This window comes from Natrix helvetica (genome assembly GCF_964273705.1).
Source record: "Natrix helvetica genome assembly, chromosome: 6".
Lineage (NCBI taxonomy): Eukaryota > Metazoa > Chordata > Lepidosauria > Squamata > Natricidae > Natrix > Natrix helvetica.
In genome coordinates, this window is record NC_138553.1 from 72352847 (window position 1) to 72378582 (window position 25736).

Here is a 25736-nt window from a genome sequence, read left to right on the forward strand (position 1 = left end):
AGTGCCGCTGTAACTTTGAACGGTCACTAAATGAACTGTTGTGAGTCGAGGGCTACCTGTACTATGAAAGAGATCTTTAACAATATGCAGGGACATATCTCGAGATGTTTTCTTTGGATCATTAAAGCAGCTGCCTCTTTTCCCAGGCTTACATAGCTTGTCAGGAAGTATCTCCGCATAGTTGCTGTCTCTCCCTCACCCAAATTCATCCTGTAAGCAAGTTTGCAAAGTGAAAGGGGCTCAGATATATAGTGACTCACTTGAAGTTGATAATAGCCACTATTAAACAAAGGAGTTTCAAACTTAATTGCAACAAATGGTCAAGTAAGAACTTTTGTGAGCGTCTAAACTTGCTGTACAGCAGGATTCTATCACAAGAGCCGCCCTACAAGAAATCATGATTAGGAAAGCTACCTAAGAACATTACAAGCAGAATTATTCAACTTGTAGGTGTTAAGGATGTAACCCTAGGCTTGGCTTGGCAATGTATATAAGCTATGATTACTTTACTGTTAGTTTAAATGCTTAAGAGATGTAATTGGCTTGTTACCTCAAGCAGTCATAAGAGGGAGCCAGAATGGCTGTTAGCTCTCTGTTTCGTTAGAAGCTGATCGGTGTATACTGAGGTATTGTGGTTTGCTACTGTTTAGCTATACTTTGTGCGTTAGACTGACTATTTTGATAACTGAATTACTGAACCGTGTATGACTTGGACTATTAACGAGACTCTGAATACCTCTATATTTCTATATAGTAAACTACTATATTTTTATACTATTCAGTGTCTCTGTATGCTGGTTTGTGCGTGTTATTCCATATCACTCTCATTACGCTTCTCTGCATACTCGCTCTTCTAACAGGGAGCTTAATTACTTAACAGTAGGTACTGCTGAATACACAATTTCAGGCTTTGAAAATAATGCCTAATTTATCATTGTCCTTGACACTTTTATTGAACACAAACATTATAAGGGCCTTGTTTTGGAAGGTTTATTTCCTGGCAAATCCCAGGCAATTTAGTGTGTGGCCCACCTTTTATTATGCTGCAACTTTTCTAGGGACCTAGATGTCACCCTAATTTCTGTTCTCCTACAAGATGTACCAGTTGAAGAAGAGCTACTTTTCTCACTTCCTTTGTTAAACATCTAGAACATGGGTGTCAAACTCGTGGCGTTATGTTGCCATCACGAGACGTTTGTGATGGTTTCCCCCTTCGTGCAGCTTGGGTGGGCGTGGCTTGTTCGTGACTCAGCCAGCTCGCAGGCCAACTATTTGACACCCCTGATGTAGACCAACATTACCCAGTCAATAGCTAAATTGGTTACATTAAATATTGTACCTATACAATTTCGTTATGCTAGAAATGGGGATGGGAATTATGCTCTTTATGTTGCATTATGTTATGTTATGTTTTATGACAATGCTAACAATAATTTGTTCAATTTTAGGCCTTGGGCAGATATACTTTACTTTAAATAGCTGAGATAAGCTTCAAATCTTCTAGTTTGGTAAAGAACTATTTATCTCATTTATAGGATTGCTTCTTGAATGTCTTTATATTTCTGCTATGTTGACTGATCGTTGACTCAAATGAGCAATTACTATTGTAGTTACATTAATTAGTTTTGTACCTGATTCAGCAACCTGCATCTGAATGTGGTAAACTAACTCAAAAATTAAGAGAAATAAAAAGGACACTGCTGACAGCTGAGAACAGATAAACTGAATAGCCATCTCCAGATAGTGTGATGTTAAAACATAAACTGCATAGGTGGTTTTGAAGCCAAACCAATTGCTCATTTTTTTAGCAGGACGTGGAATTCTAACATTCAAGAAAGCACGCAATGTGAAAATATAATAGTTTTACCTATTGCAAGCCCAATGATCCTGCAAGGAATGCAGCAGGATGCAATAAAAGCTGCCCATAAAACAATATATAGTTTCTGTGTTACTTCAGGCTGGACCCACATAAACAAACTAGAGAGAGAGAGAGAGAGAGAGAGAGAGAGAACAGAAAATAAAGGTAAATAGGCAGCATTTGAATATGTCCATTCAGACCTGATGAAAAATTTCTTGTTCGAAAGAGAAATATATAAAAACTTACTTTTTAATTTTTTCCAATATATCTGACATTTTGCCAAATAAATTCTGTAATCAAGAAAGAAAAGGAGTATTAGGTTGGAATAGATACCTGTGTATATGAAAAAACAAGAAGTTGTTTAATAACTTTACTTTTTAAATCAAGCCCTATACATTTACTATGTTCTGCTATTTCTCAAATCATAATCGTTTAACAACTCCATAATTCCTTGGGGGGGGGATGAGTCTGGGCAACTGAATAGAGCTTGCAGAGTGTTTTAATGGCCAGATGCCTTTCCTGTTGCCAATGTGGAGGTTTATTCAGCACATGGCCAGATGCCCTTCCTTCTGCCAATGCAGAGGTTTATTCAGCAGATATATTCTCAGCGCGCCCAGAGAGAGAAATATCTGCCTCTACCTAGGATCGAACCCACAGCCTCCTGATTGTGAGGTGAGAGCTCAACCTCTAGGCCACCGCACCACTCTTCTGCTATTTCCCAAATGAGGTGGGAAAATCAAGTTTGACAAATCCAAGCTGCCTTCCATAAACGTTCTAGTCCAGAGTAGACTATTCTCTCCAAGCATCATTTGTCATGTGCAGATTTCTCCCTTGCGACTGTGAAATGGAGATGCCAAATATTTCATACCTGTGCTTTTTGTGCCACATCCAGAACAAGCTGGAACTTTTCTGACACCGTTAAGTCTTCTTTGGGAGGTTCCTAAAACAATAAGTATAACTTGTCATCAAACTATGATGTGTGTGGCTTTAAACTTAAAGAAAGGAAAAATACTCTCCAATAATGTTGTGATTTATTTTAACTATAATTCACCGAAACAAAGCAGATGCATAAACTGCCCTTCAAAACGAGCCAGCTTGTCTCTGTTTAAACTATGATTATTTTAAAAAGAAACAAAAGCATCCAATATATTTGTCAAAGCTATCCCCTAAGACAGAGAGAGGGGAGAATAAGATCCCTAGGCTTACCAAGTATTATTCGTTCATATAATCATACATATTTTATAGTGACAACCAGATCCGTCTTTTGTAAATATATGCTGGATTGTAGCCAATGTGGTTTTTTTTTTTTTTAATCACTAGATTGAACACAGCTGGTGGACAACATTCACTTTTCCGGTTGAGATACCAAGTCTGCACTAGAAAGCTTGGAGAATTTGGACCACAATCCATAGCCCAGATTCAAAGAGATAAAACAGTAGCAAAAGAATTGGAGATGGACGGTTTCACATATTTTGCAGACTTTAATCCAATCCAGATGTTTTGTCCACTACGATAACATGGATCATGCTTTTCCTTAATGTTAAAATTGACGACAACTAGAGTATTTGAAGGACAGTTTGATGCCTGACGAACTAAACTCATCCTACTACTCTGTTTCCCCGAAAATAAGAAAATAAATCCTAGCATGATTTTTCAGGATGCTTGTAATAGAAGCCCTCTCCCCAAAATAAGTTCCAGTTAAGATTGTCAGCCAAATGGATGCATTTAGTACCGTATTTCCCCAAAAATAAGACCTAGTGCGTCTTTTGGAGCAAAAATTAATATAACATCCAATCTTATTTTGGGGGAAACATGGTATGAACACATAATAAACTATTAAAATACATAGTGCAGATTTAACATTTAACAAGTCTTCTACTAGGGCAGACTTTGTGCATTTATTTTATGTTTATCTTATTAAATCTTGGTTCTGGCCAACATAATGTGCTTTTTTATAAAGCTTATGACCTCAATGATGTAGCTGACCTCAAATAGAAATAACTAGACATACCCTGACAGAGTCAAATTATTTTAAGTCATTGTTCAGAATTTCATATATATAAGATTCCAGATACTTCAACATATAAGTTATGTATTCTTCATTTCTTCTTTAACTAAACATGGTCTTTTATACAATATTTTAAAAAATAACAAAACATATGAAGTTCACAATAGGATTAGTTGAGTTGATTAAAATTATCAGAGTAGAAAATGCCTTATAGATATCTAGAACAGGTAGTCCTCAACTTACAATCAAATGTTTAGTGGCCACCTGAAGTTATAACAGCCCTGAAAAAACTGACTTACAACCAGTCCTCACACTTATGAACTGTGATGGCGCAATGGTTAAAAGGCGCTATTGCAGGCTAACTCTGCCCACTTCCAGGAGTTTGATCCTGACTAATCAAAGGTTGACTTCCATCCTTCCAAGGTTGGTAAAATGAGGACCCTGATTGTTGGGGGAAATATTCTGACTCTGTAAATTGCTCTGAGAGTGCTGTAAAGCACTGTGAAGCGGTATATAAGACTAAGTGTGATTGCTAATACAACCATAGCCGTATCCCCATGGAAATCTGATCAAAATCTGGGTGATTAGCATTTCTTGGGATCATGTAAGTCCCTTTGTGACCTTTTCAGCTGGCTTCCAACAAGAAAGCCAATGGGGGAAGTTGGATGTGTTTAACGACGTGATTTATTTAAAAACTGCAATAATTTGTTTAACAACCATGGAGAAAAGGTCATAAAACTGGGCACAACTCACTTAACAGCTGCTTTGATTTGCAATGGAAATTTTGATCCCAATTGCCATTGTATTTTGAGGACTACCTGTGTAAATTTAAAACCTATCAAAACATTCATATAAACTAGGGGTGTCAAACTTAAGGCCTGTGGGCCGCATCTGGGCCACGACGTGGTCAGATCAGGCCCATGGGGCCGTCCTGAAAAATGTAAGGGACCGGCCCGTGTCACTTCTGCCTGATCTATCAAATGTGAACAGGAAACATTGGGCCCGCATTGCTTTGGCCCAGTTTAACCAATGCAAAGGGGAAACATTGAGCCAGCATGGCTTCGGCCTAGTCTAGCCAGTGTGAAGAGGAAACATGCCAGCAGTTTGGGGAATGGCGTCAAGCTGGCCATGCGCTCCCAGTTGGCCACACCCACCCACTCAGCCATGCCCACCCGCCGAGGTCAACCACAGCCATGATGCGACCCTCAATGAAATTGAGTTTGACACCTCTGACATAAACATTTCAAAAGTTATTTCAATATCATCTGGACTTACAATAGGCTCAGAAACATCAGGCACAATGCTCCACTGTATCCTCCACCCTCTAAAAAAAGGGGGGATTTGCATTAAACAGGAACACTGGTTTTTTATGCGGCTTCATAACAATGAAACAGGAGAAATCCTTTTTAAAAGCAACTCATGAAGGCAACAGAAGATATCTTTTAAAATGTTAAACATTTTCTTTAATATAGTCCTGACATCCATCTTAAAGGGATCTTGTAGTCCTAAATGTTGAATAGACTACAGTAAATTGATTAATAAAATGCATAGCTAAGATTTTTTAAAAAATAAATAATTAGGCTATTACAACAATGTTCTTGCACGTAAAGTATTGATTCTATGTAGATTATTTGACTATGCAATCGGGATTTATCATCATCCTAATCTTGATCAATAAAATATTCCATCACAGTATAAAAATACAGTAAATAAGTATTTATACTTCAACTTTCCTAAAAGCATGAAATTGAATACATGTATTGTGTAAAGGGATCTCCATAAATACAAGTGGAAATGGGACCATATTTCACAGTTTATCCTTTCTGGAAAGCCACATGAATCTGTCAATCAGTTCCTGATTAGAGTGATCACTTCTCACATTAGCTATTCTCAATATGTGACCGTTTGCTATAAAAACAAGGGCAGCAATTTTGCAGGCAATAAATCCGAATAGACTGTACACAACTCAATGGGACACACTTGCTGACTGAGTCTAAGCCATTCCATTACAAGAAATGCAGGGACAGTAGAAGTAATAATAATATTATGAATAAAGTCGGCACATGAAAATATGATGAAGAAGAAGGATTAGGTACAAACACGCCCACAATTCAAATTCTTTTGATTTTCTGTTTACTTTCTCCTCTTGCTATAATTTGTAAAGAAGCTACAATTGTGCTGAATTTCATATTCCCCAAACATCTGAAAGGCAATTTAACTTATTTGTCTCCTTTCCATTTCAACGTAACATAGAGGGTGAAACAGAAATCACATTTTGTTTGCAAGGATAATCAAAATGTGATAAGTATGGACAGTGCATTACGGTTGTCGTAATAGGGGCAGAAGTAAAATAAAATCCTGGATGAAAGCCAAGACCAAAACCAATTTATTTAATCTATGCAATAGAGAACATTTCAGTTTCTTACTATTTTGAAAGGGTTGGGAGTTCCTGAGTTTTGGAACCGCTCTTGAAAGAAGATATTAAGTAACATATTTCTGTTATGGAGGAAATCTGTAACTACTATAGGTAAACACTCCCTCAAGGCAATACTTCAGTTAACTAGATGGGACATGTACGCAGTTTGGTTAGCAAACAGGTTGAAAGACTAGCCCTCACCAACCAAAAACCAGCTTGGCTAAACATAATCCAGCAGTCAGGACACCCAGCTATGAATACAGAAGCCCAGTCAGTCTTGCTCAGTTGCCTGTGGTCTGTATAGTAGGCCACCTTCATTCTGATTATGCCAACCACGGTTTCTGGAGAAACACGAGGAATTTTGTTCCCTAGATCACAGTCACTAAATCTTGAAGACCAAGCGGATAGCCAAGGGTCGGCGTCAAAAATTTCAGCAACAGGCTCTCTGCCCGGTTGCTGGGTAGATGTAGCCTAGTCGGCCTCCACCACCACGGCGGGAGGGGAGGGGGCGTATTTGTCTTCCCCAGGCTCTGGATGCTTTCCTCGAGCCTCTAGGAGGACGAAAACTGCCAACCCCGGGCCCCAAAGGTCCTCCGGAGGCTGGAAATGGGCCAGATTCTGGCCTTTTGGAACTTCCAGGAGACCCGTTTTTCCCCCTCCCCAAGTCTCCGCGCAGGCCCTGCACTTACCTCGCATCCAAAACAGGCCGCGTGGAGAATCCTGGGAAGGAAGGGTGGGGCCAGCCAGGGGTGAGATTTGGATCTGAAGCGGCCATAATGTTAGCTATGGGTTTTCCCGAACCTGGGCGAACCCGTAGCAGCCCATTCCTGGTAATAGCTTACCAGCACCTTCTTCCAAGGAGTTTCTCATCTCCCCAGTCTAGCTAACAAACCTGGGATTTTCCTGGTGGTCTCTCACCCACATTAAGCCCAACACAGTTTAGCTTCCCAGCCCAGACATGGTTGCCTAGGTGGAACAGGCAATTCATCTCAGACAACTTGCCGGCAATTCTATGTGGCGATGTACTCAGCTCGCTAAATGTTATCTGCCATTGGTTTTTTGACATTATTTCCATTAACAAAAATGGAAATAATGGTGAAGAAACAGAAGCAGATAACATTTATTGCGTTGAGTTGTCCCACATGGAATTGCCCTGCAGTGAGTTGGCTATGGCAAAACCGTTGCACAGGGTTGGCTGCGGAAAGATAGCTGTGGCAAGTTGGAAGTGGTGAGATGGCCGCAGGGAGTTGGCATGGTGAATTGTCCTAGACCCTTTGCCAGATGCTGCCATCCGCTAAGACAGTCAAAAAGCTGGAAATCGGATATTTCCATGTACAGTACAAATTTTTTAAAGCACAAGACTGGAATTTCCTATTTTGTTACTAATTTTTAAATGAACTGCATTAAATAGGAAGAGAATACAAAAATACATTATTTATTGATTTATTTAGACCAGCCCATACAGCACTTTAAATTGCATAAATTCTAGCAGTATATACTCCAGAATTTGAGGCATACCTATTATTGACCACATATTAAAGAGTGATTACCTGGCTATGAGGTAATTTAGCGACAACCTCAAAATTGCTAAAAATAAGAACATAGGAATGGCCCAGCCATGCCACACAGCATTCATGTAGATCTAAAAAAAATAAGAACAAATAAACCACCTGTTATCTTTACATGTAATTATTATGTTAAAACATATTAACAGCAATGGATAGGAAACTTTCATATTAAATCACATTATTGTCACTATGTACATTTAAAAGAAGGATTCCTAATGTCACATATTTCTTACATTTCTATCCAGTCTTTGTTCAGAAGCTCATGGCAGCATATATGCAGTATCTTTTTAGGCATGGTTGCAGTTTTCTTAAAATTAAAAAGAATCATACAGTATTTATTGGTATGATTGTTTGTTAGTTTAACAAATTTATACATTGACCGATCTCATGAATATGATTCTGATGGTATAAAACAGAGGCAATATTTAGTCAATTGAAAGGTATTCTTTAAGAGTTACTTCTTAAAGATATATTAAGTCATCTTTTGTTTGGATGACGGAGGCAAAGGTAGAAATAATACAGGCAGTCCTCCACTTACAACAGTTCATTGAGTGACCGTTCAAAGTTATGATGGCACTGAAAAAAGAGACGTGACTATTTTTCACTTTCAACCCTTATAGCATCCCCTTAGTCACATGATGAAAATTCGGTTGCTTGGCAACTGGTTCATATTTACGATGGTTGCAATGTCCCAGGGTCACGTGATCACCTTTTGTGACCGCAAAGTCAATGGGGAAGCCAAATTCAATAATACAATACAATACAATACAATGGTAGAGTTGGAAGGGACCTTGGAGGTCTTCTAGTCCAACCCCCTGCCTAGGCAGGAAACCCTATACCGTTTCAGACAGAAGGCTATCCAACATCTTCTTAAAGACTTCCAGTGTTGGGGCATTCACAACTTCTGGAGGCAAGCTGTTCCACTGATTAATTGTTCTAACTGTCAGGAAATTTCTCCTCAGTTCTAAGTTGCTTCTCTCCCTGATTAGTTTCCACCCATTGCTTCTGGTTCTACCCTCAGGTGCCTTGGAGAATAGTTTGACTCCCTCTTCTTTGTGGCAAACCCTGAGATATTGGAACACTTCTATCATGTCTCCCCTAGTCCTTCTTTCTCTTAAGCTAGACATACCCAGTTCCTGCAACCGTTCTTCATATGTTTTAGCCTCCAGTCCCTTAATCCTCTTTGTTGCTCTTCTCTGCACTCTTTCTAGAGTCTCCACATCTTTTCTACATCATGGCGACCAGAACTGAATGCAGTATTCCAAGTGTGGCCTTACCAAGGCTTTATAAAGTGCTATTAACACTTCACGTGTTAATCTTGATTCACTTAACAACTGTGGCAAGAAAAGTCGTAAAATGGATCAAAACTCACTTCACAAATGCCTCATTTAGCCACAAGAATTTTGGGATCAATCGTGGTCGTAAGTCGAGGCCTACCTGTATTCTATAAATAAATATTACCTACAGGTGAAAATACCAAACATACCTCAGCTTGATTTTTTTCTTTAAACTGCAGACGTTCTGAGCTTTCCAATTAAAATTCTTGACTTATAGCCAGATCACTTAGTGATTATTTGAGGTTATGATGAACCCCCTCAAAATGACGTGTGACTGATTTTGAAGGTATGATGGATTAACCCCCTCCCTTTCATTTTGGGCACCTGGAAAATTGGCACACCTTTATGGCTGTTTGCAATGTCCCATGCTTCTGTAACAATTCTCCACATTTCTGGCATTTAATTCCAGTTTCTGATAAGAAAATGTCCCAATTGGGTAAAATAGCTCTGCTCAACAACTGCCGTGTTTGCTTAATAACCACGTTTTGTTAAAAGTAACAAAAAAAATCTGGTCCAGTCCTCGACTTGCAACGCCTTGTAGCTGTAATTTTGGGCTCAGTTGCAGTCATAAGTTAAGGACCATGTCAAGGCCCTGAGTGTAGCAGGTCACACTGATTCTAAGCCACATTTTCAAAGAAACGATGAACAATTGCAAATATTGGGCAGAATTGTTAGTGATTTTCATCATATTCTTTTCTATAACAAAATGTAAACAACAAAATATTATTCTGGTAGTCGGATTGTGTGTTTCTCGACTAAGGAAGAACAACTTACAATAAAGGCAATAGCAGAAGTGTAGACAGAAAACCAGTCAGATAAGGCAGAAAGATTCTTCACAAAATTTGTAACAGGTTTGGCACCTCTCTCTAGGCAGAACAGAAAATACAGATATAACTTTAACGACTTACAGATACAATGGAAAATGGCACAAGAAAAACATCCAAAGACTGAAAGCAGAGTTAAGTTTTTAAAATCAAATCAGTGTCATTCAGAATATTCTTCCAGATAATTGTAGCCGCTCATTTATATGATCTTTGTATCCAAAAACTCATCCTACTTCATACTTAAGCAAAGCTCTCTATGAGTTTTGGAAAGTCCAGAGGCTAGAAACTGAATAATCGACTGATTTGCAACACTTGATTTACAAACTACAAACTAATGCAGTACAAAACAGCTTCCAATGAAACAGAGAAATGATAAAAGGGTTTGGCTCATTACAATCCACTTAAGTCAGGGGTGTCCAAACTTGGCAACTTTAAGACTTTAAGGTTTTAACTTTAAGGCTCTGCTGGCTGGGGAATTCTGGGAGTTGAAGTCCACAAGTCTTAAAGTTGCCAAGTTTGGACACCCCTGACTTAATCCATAAAAAATTGCCTCTTGGAGTTCATAACATGTTCATCTGAACCAGCGGTGGTATTAATTTACCTTCTCTACTGGTTCATAAATGTGAGTGCGCGCCACGCCTGTGCATGCACAATGCTCGTGCATTATGTTGGGGTGGGTGGGCGGAACTTCCCGCAGCTGCCACTACCGCTTCGCCCAAACTGGAGGGAACTGGCTGAATATCATCTCTGGTCTAAACATATCCCCAAATCATTCTCATATAGGAAGCATCCTAAAACAAATTTAGGAGCTTCATCACTGAAGTTTTCCAGAAGAGAATGTCAGAAATGGTCTATGGTCTGCTAGGGCAAGGGGTTGGACTAAATGACCTCTAAAGTCCCTTCCAACTTTGTTAATCTGTATCCAATTTGTTTGCTTGTTCTGTGGCATACGTGTCATATTTTTCAGAGTATAAGACGCACCAGAGTATAAGACGCATCAACGTTTTGAAGATGCAATTTTTTTTAATAAAAAAGAGTTTTTGCACTCTGCAAACCTCCCAAAAACAGTCAGTTTTTGCAAAACGGGCCCGTTTTTTGTCAAAAAGTGCATCCATAGCCTTTAGGAGGCTTATAGAACACTCCCGGGGGCTGGGGGGGACAAAATTGAGCAAAACACGGCCCATTTTTCACTTATGTCTGCCTTTCCCAGCCCCCAGGAGCTCTCTGAAAGCTTTCTACAGGCTCTGCAAAGCCATTTTGGTGAAGGGAGTGGGGCTTCGGGAGGCAAAAAAATGCTGTATTCAGTGTATAAGACGCACCCAGATTATCAGCCTCTTTTTTGAGGGAAAAAGGTGTGTCTTATATTCCGAAAAATATGGTAGCTCTCCTTATTTTCCCCCTGTAAAACTCTTATCAGGTAAACTTATTTAGAGACAGAATACTAGCCCAAAGTTTAAAACGTGGTAGCCTAAAACCTGGCTTTCCCTGCTAGTAATCCTTAACCACTATACTACACTGCTTCTATAAGAGACAGCAACAGAATGTACAAAATCTACCATTTGCTTGCAGTGCATATTCTAGATCTAGCCAACCTCCATTCTCACACTCAGAATGAACAAAATCTACTGAAATGTCACTCATCTGCATTTGGTATGTCAGCCTATTACAAATATATATAAACAATATAAGCATGGTTAAATACTTACTTAATCTTCTCATATTTTCTGTTAGCCTGGAAGTAAAGAATAAACATTTATAGAAGCCCTTTCGAAAATTAATGCATTTCTGTTTGCTATTAGTACATCTAACTCAGACCTGATTCTATGCATATGTCTTTAAAGGAAAGATAAGAAAATTTCCGCAAGTTCAGAATTAGATTAAAGGTATGGAATAGTAATACACACTGTTGCTGATCACAGAAACACAAAGACACACTCTGGTACACACACACATACACACACATAAACAAATAAGAAACAAAGAGAAATACATTTTGACAAAAATTAGTAGTTTTAAAATTCCATTTCAGTATAAATCAAATATAAAAGTAATATTTAAGAATTATAAGACAATATAGAATATAAGCCAATATCAAATTATGATAGAATTAAGAAACCTTTAATTAGTGCTACACTGTTTGTTACCTATGTACATTGATCCAAGAGACTTTTACATTTATTGATTTTAGATAAGAAAATAGCTTTCCAATGTAATGTACCGTCTAGCACTGAGCGGCTCTTCCGTTTCGACTGTGTTTTCTTCGGGCTGAAATCTAAAATCTTCAATATATTCTCCAAACTTATCATAAATCCACTTCTGAACTCTTGAACACACCATGTGGCTGCGTTTATCTAATGATAAAACCACATCACATATTTAAGTGATTTCCAAAATCATCAGTTCAAAACTACTTACAGAATTATTCTGAAGCACAACCAGAAATCCTTAAGATGGCAGGATAATTAATACTAACAGAATCTATTGCTCTATAACCGCGATGGCGATCCTATGGCACATGTGCCAGAGGTGGCACGCAGCGCCCTCTCTGTGGGCATGCAAGCTGTAGACCCAGTTCAGCTCTGCCACGCATGCACATGCCTCCCACCTGGTCTTCAGGTCTCTTCGGTGCATGTGCAGGATATGTGGCGGGTGGAGGCGTGTACACAGGTGTGGGGTGCATGTGGGGGCGCATGCCATGGGTGTGGGGGGCTTGCGCATACATGGGGGTGGAGCATGTGGAGGGGGGCACACGTGTGGGCTGATGCATAGGGGCGGGGCGTATGCACAGGGGGCAAATGCGCAGGGCCACACGCGCATTGTATTTTGGGGGTTTGGGCACGTGCATTCGTGCACGCACTGACACTTTGGGCACTCGAACCGGAAAAAGGTTTGCCATCACTGCTCTATAACATTCAGGAAACTAAATGTGTTCATTGACAAAACGGCTCGCCAGAAATTCTCATATTGGGATCATGTTCCATCCATGTCTGACTGAATGCACTGAATCCCCGGTACCCAAAAAGTTGGGGGCTGATGCTCTAAAGATAGAGAATTTTACATAAAAGGTCATAGAAACAGGAGTTTCAGTTGTGGCTCATTTAAGTAACCAGGTGTTACAAGTGAGAATTTAATAAAATACTAAATAAAACAGCTTTGCAGAAGAACTCATATGCATGAATGAGAACTCCCATAAATATTATTATTTCAAGTCCTCTGTTTCAAGAAATACTACATGAATTCATCCACAAAGCAACCAATTATGAATTTAACTGCTTCTGAAAATTTATATTTATTCATGTGTTTTACAAAGAGAACTTGTTAGGTTAAAACCACTGTAAAATGTTTATTTTGGTTTTATTTTGTAATATATTTATTTTGACGCAACAAAGGACACCGTCACTCCCATGATGTGGCATACATATCATATTTTTTGGAGTATATCCCCATCTTCCAATAAGGTAACAACCCTTCCCATGGCAGACAAGATCAATTTCAGCAAAGAAAGTTCTGCCTTATTTGTAGGATTCTTGGAGAACAGGCCCTATCCACAAGGTAGATTTTGTAAAGCTCGATTGACATAAATCAGTGTACCCATTTTCTCTGCTTTCCTTTTGCAGAGGGAAGGCCTTTACAATTGCCAATCTGATAATTTCCAGAGGTGACAGAACTTACATTCCACCATCCTCAAACATGTTGATAGTTGTGAGTCCATAATTTTCTGTAGTATATTTTTAATATACCCTCACATCCTGAACATAGATTGTTTCCACTTCTACCCTCAAAACGACGCTGTAGGGAACTACACATCAGAACAACCAGACACTAAGGACAGTTTTTCCCCGGATGCCATCACTCTGCTTACCAACTACCGTATAAGGCACACAGTTTTCCCTCAAAAAAGAGACTGAAAATCTGGGTGCATCTTATACATCGAATACAGCATTTTTTGCCTCCCGAAGCCCCACCCCCTTCACCAAAATGGCGGTGCATAGCCTTATAGAAACTTTCAGAGAGCTCCTGGGGCTGGGGAGGGCAGAAATGAGCAAAAAATGGACCATTTTTGTCCCCCCAGCCCCCAGCAGCACTCTATAAGCCTCCATAAGGCTATGCATGCAATTCTTTGACAAAAAAGGGCCCGTTTTCGCAAATTGTTTTTCTCTTTCCCATGTTCTGCTGGGAATAATTATTTCTTACTCCAACAAAGAGTACCCTTTCAGCCCGCCCCAAATGCTCATGATGGAAGGATAGACTTAAACTGGACAATTACTCAGTTGTCCATAAAACAGAGGACACAATGGCTGATTTAACTAGCTCTCAGCCTCCTTATTTTTTTTTCTATGCTGAGCTAAGAATATGGATTTGTTGAGTTCCTCTTTATTCTTTTCAAATAATTTATATATATATAAAATTTAAATTTAACTGATCCAATTTAGATTTTTATAAAAGCCAGCTTTTGCTTTTATTCACTTTCAGTGTAGAAAAGGACTGCAATTTCTACATAACAGAATGTGTTAAGGCAGAGAGATGCACGTTCTGCTAGATATTTCATTTATAAAACTCTACTAACCTGTTTCCCTGAAAATAAGACCTCCCTGGGTAAGTCCAATTAGGCTTTTGAGCGCATGCGCTAAAAATAAGCCCTCCCCTGAATGCATGCTCTAAAATAAGCCCTCTCCCGAAAATAAGCCCTCCCAGAAAATATTACATCCCGGCAGCAGCCATGAGGTGACCATGCTCCTGCACCTCAAAAATAATAAGGCCAAGCGCTTATTTCGGGGGGTCAAAAGAAAATAAGACCCTGTCTTATTTTCGGGGAAACGCAGCACTAGTGTAAGCAGGGGCATTCTTGAACTTGTTGCTCTTCCACATTCCTACAATTAAAGCCCACCTGTAATCATTAACAGTTTTAGTAAGGAGCCAGACATACCTGTTCCATTCTGTGCTTTGGGAGGCTGCTGAGTAGATGGAGGCGATTCGTCTGCTCTAAATCAAAGTAAGAAAACAAGTGCAATTTAGAATACATTCATTGAGCAAAACCCAAGAAAACAAAATGTCAATATTTCAAAGGAACAGAGAGAAGATTCTTAGAATTTCCACAACAAAGATGAATGAAAGCAGCTGCTTTGAACAGCCAAGCTGGGACAACCTGTAAGACTTTTAAGCCAAGGGCTGCTTTCCAAATTTGAGAGAGCTGCTTCACTTATGCCAACATGCTCTGTGGCGAATGCCTCTTTTCAACAATCTCTAAATTTGCCACCTATCAAAAGTACTAGAATGAAACTTTTTTTAGTTTTTAAAATGTATTTATATATCTAATTTGTGCACCCTACCCATGTCACAATCAAACGACTCTGGGCAGTATACAAATTAGAACAATAACCATCTAAAACCATTATCTTTTATAATTTTTTAAAAAGTGTAAAAACTATAAAAACAGAATTAAAGAATAATAAACACATACATGAAACCGCTGGGCGAGATCATCCGTGGTTTTGGGGTGGGATATCATCTGTATGCTGATGATACTCAGCTATACATTTCCACCCCGAACCACCCCAATGAGGCCGTCGAAATGATGTCCCGGTGTTTGGAGGCCGTACGGGTCTGGATGGATGGCAACCGACTAAAACTCAACCCTTCCAAGACGGAGTGGCTGTGGCTTCCGGCCTCCCGGTTCAACCAGTGGCTTCCATCTCTGGCCATCGGGGGCGTGCAACTAGCCCCCATGGAACAGGTGCGCAATTTGGGCGTCCTCCTAGATGCCCGGCTGTCCATGGATGACCATGTAACAGCCGTGGCAAGGGGGGCGTTCCATCAGGTTCGCCTGATGCGCCAATTGCGCCCCTTATTGGACCGGGATGCCCTACGCACAGTCACCCATGCGCTAGTGACGTCTCGCCTGGACTACTGCAATGCTCTCTACATGGGGCTTCCCTTGAGATGCACTCGGAGACTACAGTTGGTCCAGAACGCGGCCGCGCGGGTGATTATGGGGAGGACTAGATACTCCCCTGTAACACCTCTCCTGCGCGAGCTGCACTGGCTTCCTGTGGTCTACCGAGTGCGTTTCAAGGTTTTGATTATGATCTTTAAAGCGCTTCATGGCACAGGACCTAGTTACATGCAGGATCGCATCCTGCCCCACACATCCCTACGACCAATTCGCTCACACAGAGAGGGACTTCTACGGGTGCTGTCCGCCAAACAGTGTCGGGGGGCGACACCCAGGAGCAGAGCCTTCTCTGTGATGGGCCCAGCCCTGTGGAATGACCTCCCCCGTGACATCAGGATTACTTCCGATCTCCGCTCCTTCCGTGTACAGCTGAAGACCCACCTCTTTCAATTATCTGGCCTGGCTCAACCGTAATTTTTCTTACTCCTCCTGACTGTCTTTTTAAATTTTAAATTTTAATTGTACATTGGGTTTCTTACAATTGGGGTATTTTAATGGTGATTTTTAACTGTCTAAATGTTGTAATTTGTTACCTCCTCCGTGCATGTGTGTCTTTGTATATATGTATGTTTATGTGTTTGTACACATGTTTTATGTTCTATATGCTCCATTGTACGCCGCCCCGAGTCCTGTCTGGAAAGGGAGCGGCTAATAAATTCAATTATTATTATTATTATTATTATTATTATTAATAGGTGAAAGGATATCAATAATAATGTTGCTCTGACCTAGGCTTCCTGACACAGTAAAAAGCACACACTTAGTCCCCAAAACCCTCTTTTTATTTCAAAGGCTGTAAATTAAGTTCATTCACAGCCCGTATTGAGTCACAAATAGTTTGTAAAGAGTCCGACAGAAGTCTGCCACAGTCCTTCCAGATAAGGCTGATCAGCACCCACCGTTATCTCCTTGAAATGCTGCCAAAGATCTAATTGGGAATTAGCTTTGCAAGGCCACACAGAGCACAGAGTCAAAACAGAGCTTCAGAATATAAACCGACCAGAACGAACAAAGTTGCTTCCTGCAAAGGCCCACGTGCCTTTGCTCCTCTTTTATGTCTTACGGGAGGGGCCACTCCTCCAAGCCTTACTTCCAAGTCAGCCCTTTTGTCTTAACTGTTTTTGCCTTCTGGCAGCTCTGCACATGCGCACGCTGGGAACAGGGTCCCCCTTTTCCTCTGCCTTGCTGATGTCCGACTCTGGAGGCTCCGGAGCCAGCACATAACTCCCAGATAGCCCTGGCTTCCTCTTTGCTTCCGATGCAGAGCCCTTGTCCAAACTCCAGGACTGGCCCATGTTCCTTCCCAAACTCCTCATTGTCCTACTCTGCTGCCAGCTCCGCAGGCTGACGGCGGACCACAACAAATGGAGTTACCTCACTAGCTTGCCTGTCTGAATTTAATTCTGTATTCTGAAAGAGGGAAAGACTAAAATGCTCAGGTGCATCTAAGGCACCAGGCTCATGATCATGCATGCCTTGTGTTCTGACACCCCCCCCCCCCACACCTGTGAATAAACCAGAACACAGGCTTGGCTGTTTGCCACTGTTTAATTACTGAGATAACGAATCCTTTGGCTGAGGGCCCAGACAACTCACTTTCAATAGAGTAGCTCTGCAGCAACCCAGATAATTCAAAATGAAGCAACGCAGATAGTCCAAATGAACAGACATGACTAGAATACACAGATAGATTTTCTTAACTACTAATTTGAACGGTTGTTTCCTGCAAATGTCCCCTACCAATGCCTCACCTATAAGCTCTCTTGGGAGGGGCCAATCCACAACCACCTGTGCTTAATCATCTTCTGTGAGTCTGCCTATGGAGTTGCTGCTTCCATTTCTCAGCTCTTCTCAATCTAGCATCAGGGACAAACTGTCTTTGATCCTCCCCACTGCTCCTTGCCTCAGGCGCCTCCTGGTGGCCAACCAGCCCCTCTGGTCACTGCTCTGAGTCTGAACCCTGCACAGCGTCCTCCACATCGTCCAGGGCAGACTCATATGGTTCCTCGCTATCCGAGTCCATCAGCAGCTCAACCGGATCCTGCTGGGCCACAACACCTTGTTCATCTTCTGAATGAATTATTGCAATGTGTTCTATATGGAGGTGCCCTTGAAGAACACCTGGAAGCTCCAACTGATCCAGAATACAACACTGCATGCAGGGAGCTATGGGCAGCACATCGCAACATACTTGTGTTATATTACTGCTCTGTGAGCTATGGCATCTCCTAATATACTTCTGGGTGCAATTGAAAGCACTGGTTGTCACAGATATAACCCTTTTTAGCATGGTGCTGCCATATCTGCCCAGCTGATTCCACCCATCCTATTAGGTTTGGCAATGAGATGCATGCTGCAGGTCCCATTAATCAAAGCAGGGGTGTCAAACTCAAAGCCCGGGAGTCAGATCTGGCCTGCAGGGCTGACCTGGGAACAGCCCATGGTGCCTCAGCCAGCAAAAATGGAGCATATGGCCCTCCCAAGCTCCGTTTTCACTGGCAAAGGGTTGCAGGAAGCTGGCGCAGCAAAAAACGGAGCTCGGGAGCCCGTTTTTGCTGGCAGAATGCTCGGGCCACCACAGGCGCCCCCAACACAAGTGACGTCAATCTGGTCATGCCCATCCTAGCCATGCCCACACCAAGCCAAACACAACCTTGATGCGGCCCACAATGAAATCAAGTTTGACACCCCTGAATTAAAGGATGTCATCTTACTAAACCCCCAAAAGTGGCATCTGTTCTTTGGAGCACCATATCCCCTGAGATTAGAGTGGCCCTGAACAAGCTGGATTTACAAAGGCAACCCCAACTCTTTAAATATTCAGGCAGGTGGGTAAGGAGGAGTTAGAATCTGTTTTCGGGATTGGATTTTTACTTTTGTGGTCAGTATAAATTTTGTGCATTGGGTGGTTTTCTTACTACTATGTATGTATCTTTTTGTCACCCACAGTTATTATATCAAGATGGGCGTTTTTAGATGGAAAAAAAAATGAACCTTCACTGTTTCACTCTTCTAAGTTTATGATACAATTGTGTACTAGTCTTTGCAGGTTTGTCCTGGAAAGATGCAACACGGAAAATGTAATTATCCTATCCTCTTCAAATAAAACATTTGAGTGATTGCAATATGCCTGTAATGAGATACCATCTTCTTTGAAACCATGCATAGAAGTGAATGTTTTAATCAGGGAGGCACTCGAGAAAGACACTTGATTGCATTAGTGATTAATGATATTAAAATATATGAGCTGAAATACCTTAGGAGCAATGCCAATAAAGGAGAGTATTTGTAGCTCAGGGTTGAAATGAGAGGTACTTGGTACTCTCTGAGCTTGCTTGTCTTTTTTTTTTTTTTTTTTGGCAGACATTTCATTACCCAAACTAGGTAACATATCAGTGCTAGTCATTGTCACTATCCTCTAAAGTGTTGGCAATTCCCCCCCAGCTTGGTGCCGTCTGCAAATTTCATGACTTCCCCCTCTACCCTCTCATCCAAATCATTTATGAAGATGTTGAAGAGCACTGGGCCCAAGAAAGAACCTTCAGATACCCCCCATGTTGATTTAGTTCCATTGTGGACTACATACCGTATTTTTCAGAGTAAAAGACGCACCGGAGTATAAGACGCACCAAGATTTTGAAGAGACAAATTAAAAAAAAGTTTTTTGCACTCTGCAGACCTCCCAAAAATGCCCCGTTTTTCACAAAAATGGGCCCGTTTTTTTGTCAAAAAAGGGGGCATCTATAGCCTATAGGAGGCTTTCAGAGTGCACCTGGGGGTTGGGGTGGGGCAAAAACGAGCAAACAACCGCCTGTTTTTTGCTCATTTCTACCCTCCCCAGCCACCAGGAGCACTTTGGAAGCCTCCTAAAGGCTATGCATGGCCATTTTTGCAAAGGGGGTGGGATTTCGGGAAGCCAAAAATGCTGTATTCAGTGTATAAGACACACCCAGATTTTCATCCTCTTTTCTGAGGGAAAAAGGTGTGCCTTATACTCCGAAAAATACAGTAGCTTTTAAATTGTATATACTGTGCATCATCCACAGTTCAGGTAACTGTGGATTTGAGAACTATGCCAAACTATTCCAAATGGTCTTTGGATCAGGCACTTTTGTCTTGATCCCTAAAAATCTTCATTCATTCCTCCCTCTGAAGCTTAAAATAATTTATTGTTTTATTGAAGGCTTCATGGGAGTTTTAATTAAAATTGTGGTCTAGAAAGTTAATGAGACGAAGATATATCTTTGTAGAAGTTGAGTTGCTTTCTTTTTGGTTCTCCTAATGCTTGGTTTTCTTTTTAAATGATGCTTCCAACTGCATTCCCTGCAACAAGTCTTAGCCTTATAGCTTCATTTATCACCAATCATTCCCTTTGTATTATTATTAGCTTTATTGATTAGCCTATGGGCCTTATCAAAGCACAAGGTTCAAACACATATCAGCAATAAAACCCTACGCAAACAATTTAAGGGAAAATTGAGGGGGAAAGGTGAGTCTTTTACTCCGAAAAATACGGTAATAAGTGGGGTCCTATAGGAAATAACAAATACACACAATTATAGCCCCCAATTTGCCAGCAAGGCACCGCTAGCATTAATTATGGTTGTGTTGTGTGATAAAACTCGCTTGCAGCTTGTAAACTACAAGAAGTGACAGGATGTAATTTATACCAGACAAATGGATGATCAGACCATTTCAAATCATTTAGACACTTGTTCCCTTGGCAAAATGATTCCCAGAGGCAGATGCTCTTTTATTGCAATCCTTATGCATGCTTATAGAAAAGCCGCTAAAATGCATGCTATTGTATTATTTAATATTTCTTTTCTATATTTCCATGCTAGAAAAAAGATAGAGTGGGAAGGGGGAGGGGGGAAGGGGGTTAAAGAAGACAAATTTATTGCATTCATATCCCACTTTTTGAAATAAAATATCTTACAATGCAGCATACAAAAATAAGAGGGTAGATACAAACATGTACTCACTGTCTTCAGGAATAGACTTTTCTCTTTTAAAACTCAAATTACAGTCTAGCTTGCAGACAGATTCTTCCTTACCTTGCTTTTAGAATTTCGCTGACTTTTTGTTCCAGTTCTATCCTTCTCAAGCGTTCTTTTTCTAACTCTTGCTTAAGTGTTTCAGCATTGGTTTCTTCTCTCAGCTTTCTTAGCTCCTCCTCTGTTAAAAAGAGGAGAAAAATAATGCAGGTGTTACGTTTTCTCTTTATAGACTTACCCGTGAAGGTTTTGTGCCACTCTAAACAATCAAAACACCAGGCAGCTCACAATTCTCCCATAGAATACCGTATTTTTCAGAGTATAAGATGCACCAAAGTATAAGATGTACCAAGGTTTTGAAGAGGCAAATTAAAAAAAAAAGGTTTTTGCACTCTGCAGACCTCCCGAAAAAAGAAGACATGGCTAGCCTTTAAGAGGCTTGTATAGTATTCCTGCAGGGTGAGATAGGGGGGGAAATGAGCAAAAAATGGCCAGTGTTTCACGAAAACAAGCCCATTTTTTGTCAAAAATAGTGCATGGATAGCCTTATGGAGGCTTATAGAGTGTTCCTGGGGGCTGGGGGGACAAGACTGAGCAACAAATGGCCCATTTTTTGCTCATTTCTGCCCTCCCCAGCCCCCAGGAGCTCTCTGAAAAAAGTGCATCTTATACTCCGTAAAATACGGTAGTTAAAATCTTTTTTTTAAAAAAAATTGCAATATATCTTAACAAAATAAATCACACAGCAGGAATCCTCACCCACTACACCTGTGGATCTACAACATTCTGAAATTATTGTTTAATCACACCAACGATATTGCTTTACATGCATTGCTGCATAATCCAGATCACCTACCCATGTTCTTCATCAATTCCAGTACACCAGGCTGCCTCCTTGGATTACAACCTAAGTAAAAGTATACCTAGGTTGTCATTTTAACAACCTACCCAATTCCTGGATGATTGTCATCTTAATGAAATCCACAATTCAGGGTTAAATTATTTGCTTTGCTTCCAGAAGGATTAGTCTCTGCCCTCTTCAGGAAATGAATGAATCAATAAATAAAGGCCTAACAGGAAGTGAAAGGAGATCTATGTAATATTCTGGATTATTGTTGTCAATCACAATAGTCAATATGGGATGAGAACAATGTGTCATTCATAAGGAGAGTAAAGTAACTGCTGAAACTATGCATCAGGTCACTAGTACTGTTGAATTATGGCAGTGCCCTATTTTACAACAGAGGGTGAAAATACTGGGATCTGAATGAAACAGGTAACTTGGGAGTTTCCATAGAAAGACAGCTCATACACTTCTAAAGTTTACTTTACACTGAAGACACTACACATAATGTCAATAAGCTGATTCACTGTATTCAGGTTTTAAAGGCTGGCTGGCTGGATTACTGTTACCTATTGCAGAAATCAAAGTAGCCATTGTTTTTGTGCCAAAAGGCCTCATCTATAGTTTTTTGTAACCTTGGCTGCCAACCTTAAAAGCCTGGGGAAATGTCATGTAACTATCATGTAAATATTTAGGCATTTAACAAATTTGTAAGACCACCATTTGTAAGGCCTTGTTGTTTTAGTTGCGAAGTTGTGTCTGACCCATTGAGACCCCATGGACAACGTTCCTCCAGGCCTTCCTGTCCTCTACCATCCTCTGGAGTCTATTCAAGCTCACGCCTACTGCTTCAGTGACTCCATCCAGCCATCTCATTCTCTGTCGTCCTGTTCTTCTTTTGTCCTCAGTCTTTCCCAGCATTAGGCTCTTCTCCGTTGAGTCCTTCCTTCTCATTAGGTGAGAAGGAGTTTTTCCTTCTCAAAAACTCAAGTATTTGAGTTTCACCTTCAGGATCTGCCTTCTAAAGAGTAGTCAGGGTTGATCTCCTCTAGGACTGACTGGTTTGATCGCCTTACAGTCCAAGGGACTCGCAGGTGTCTTCTGCAGCATCATAGTTCAAAGGCCTCCATTCTTTGGCGCTCAGCCTTTCTTATGGTCCAACTTTCACATCCATACATTGCAACTGGGAAAACCATAGCCTTGGCTATACACACTTTTGTTGGCAGGGTGATGTCTCTGCTTTTTAGTATGCTGTCTAGATTTGCCACTGAAAGGTCTACCGCAATATGAATATTGTTCCACAGGATTGGTGCCAAAACAGAGAAGTCTCCCTTCATCAAATAAAAATTGTTTTAAGGAATGGGATTCGGTGTGTGCCAATTCTGTTGGATCATACTGTTGGATGGGTGGATACTATGAGAGACAGAGAGTCATTTCCCTGATACAGGTAGTCCTCGATTTACAACCACAATTGAGCCCAAAATTTATGTTGCTAAGTGAGAAATTTGTTAAGTAAGCTTTGCCACATTTTACAACTTTTCTTGCCACATTTGTTAAGTGAATCACTGCAGTTGTTAAATTAGTAACACCGTTGTTAAGTGAATCTGGCTTCCCCATTGACTTTGCTTGTCCGAAGGTCGCAAAAGGGGATCCCGTAACCCTGGGACACTGCAACCGTTGTAAATATGAACCAGGCGTAAGTGTGAAAAGGGGACATACGTCACTTTTTTCAGTGCCGTTGTAACTTCGAAGGGCTGCTAAGTGAACTGTTGCAAGTTGAGGACTACCTGCAGTCAGGCCCTTGTAATATTAGTGTTACAAGAAAAGCCTCCAGGCAGAATTGTTTATCTCAGCGTCATAGATTAGGAATATGATACATTTCATGGGCAATCGGTATCTTCTGATTTCATAAGAAAGGTTGAACACGTTTTAATCAATAGCTGATATTAGATCAAGAAAACCTGACATGAGGCTAACAATAAAGAAGAGACCAATAGCAGGGATGTCAAACTTCATTTCACTGACAGGCCACATCAGGGTTGTGTTTGACCTCGGAGGGACAGGGGGATGGGCATGGCCAAGATGGGCGTTGTCAACTAGACATCACTCATATCGGAGATGCCTGTGGAGCCCTGAGCGCTATGCCAGTGAAAACAGGCTTCAGAGCTCCGTTTTAGGCTGTGATTGCCTCCTGCAACCCTCTGCTAACAAAAATGGAGCTCACGGGTGGGGTGGGGTGCTCCTGAGCTCCATTTTCACTGGCAAAGGCACCATAGGCCAGTTCCTTGACTGTTTCCAGAGTGGCTCTGCGTGACTTGAGTGTGACACCCCTAATCTATAGGACAGCGATGACAAACCTTTTTTGGCTCACGTGCCATAAGTGGGGGGAGCGCAGGGGGGTTGTGTGCAGGCGTGCCGCACCCATAATGCAATGCACGACCCCCCTAGTGCCCCCCATTTTTACATGCTTTTTTCGCCCTCCCCAGGCTCCAGAAGCTTTATAGGAGCCTGGGGAGGGTGAAAACAGCCTCCCCCCCGCCACCCTGGATGCCCTCCAGTGACTTCCGGTTTGCTCGGAGGGTTGTTTTGAGCGCTCCGAAGGCTTCAGGGACCATCAGAAGGCTTCCTGACGCCTTCAGAGTGCTCAAAACGACCCTCCCAGGTTTGCTCGGAGGATCATTTTGAGCATTCCGAAGGCTTCAGGAGGCTTCCCTGAAGCCTCCGGAGCAGTCAAAAGGACCCTCCCAGCAAACCGGAAGTCTGTTCCCGAACTTCTGGTTTGTCCATCGGGCCATTTTTTTTGCGCTCCGGAGGCTTCACGGAAGCTCATAAAGCATCCGCAGGGCCTCGGGAGGGGGGGGGCTCTGGAGCCTGGGGAGGGCAAAAAATGGCTTTAAAAACGTGGACTCAACTGGCCAGCGCGCGCATGCGCACTGGCGAGCTGACAGGGCAGCGCCTCGCATACCCTGACAAATGGCTCCGTGTGCCACCTGTGGCACGCATGCCATAGGCTCGCCATCACTGCTATAGGATGTATTCCAAAATTATTGGGTGTAGTCTAAGAAGTGGAACATATAAATAAAACCCAATTTAAAAGCACAATTGCAGTACATAAGCAGTTACAACATCATTTACTCCCTCCTATATTAAAAAAAAAATGTAGCTCGCCCGGAGTTTCAAATGACAGTGTGGCATCAGAATGAAGATCTTAGAACTAATATATGCCTGGGATGATTCAGAAATAGCTTGAACCAGTTTCTGCCATTTACCACCTGCGTTTTACAAGCTTAGTAGCTGAGCAAACAATTCTTAAAAGGTCATTAAAATAACACGAAGGCAAAAGGACAAAGATACTTTTCATTAAGCACAGCTTGTGTAATCCACTGACCTATGATTTTCTACATCTCCGACGTAGTAAAAGCACAATTTGTAAACAGGTTGGCAGTCTAAGATAATTTAGAAACATACTATGGAGCACAGAGGGATCCTCTCTAAAGCTTCAGTAAAAGCAGTTCATTATTGAGGCGTGAATTGTCCTTTTAGCAAGGAGTCTTAATCAGATGCTACTCAGATATTCATTTGTTCTGCAGGAGACCCGGGCAAAGACATTTGGCAACAAAAAAGTACTGGCTTGCAATGGATTTTAGCTAGCGGTTGCAATGGATTTTAGCTAGTGGATAACATCAAGGATGAGTATGCTGGTGCAGTTTTATTCTTTCCATAGATGAGGATGGAATCTGGATGCACAGAGGCTGAAAACGGGCATGTGGAGGGTGCATGGAGGCACAAAATGGGGTGCACAGAGGCCGAAAACGGGGCACGCAGAGGCTAAAAACAGCCGAAGGGTGGGGGCAGGTGGGTGGACGGGTCTTTGGCAATATTCGCTCCATAAGACGCATAGACATTTCCACCCACTTTTGGGAGGCAAAAA

At 41.3% G+C, this 25736-nt stretch overlaps 1 protein-coding gene across 2 annotated transcripts in view; it reads right to left on the reverse strand.

Annotated features, from left to right (window-relative positions):
* Window positions 1-25736, reverse strand: part of GRAMD4 (GRAM domain containing 4) — a 103908-nt gene that overhangs the window by 21327 nt on the left and 56845 nt on the right. For both annotated transcript variants that reach the window (XM_081958628.1, XM_081958629.1), the window contains 10 exons: window positions 21022-21142; window positions 14939-14994; window positions 12230-12362; window positions 11718-11743; window positions 9962-10053; window positions 7833-7924; window positions 5142-5190; window positions 2727-2798; window positions 2105-2148; window positions 1868-1977 (listed from right to left, as the gene is read on the reverse strand). In XM_081958628.1, coding sequence (XP_081814754.1) covers window positions 1868-1977; window positions 2105-2148; window positions 2727-2798; window positions 5142-5190; window positions 7833-7924; window positions 9962-10053; window positions 11718-11743; window positions 12230-12362; window positions 14939-14994; window positions 21022-21142 — 795 coding nt within the window. The remainder of the gene's footprint in view (window positions 1-1867; window positions 1978-2104; window positions 2149-2726; window positions 2799-5141; window positions 5191-7832; window positions 7925-9961; window positions 10054-11717; window positions 11744-12229; window positions 12363-14938; window positions 14995-21021; window positions 21143-25736) is intronic.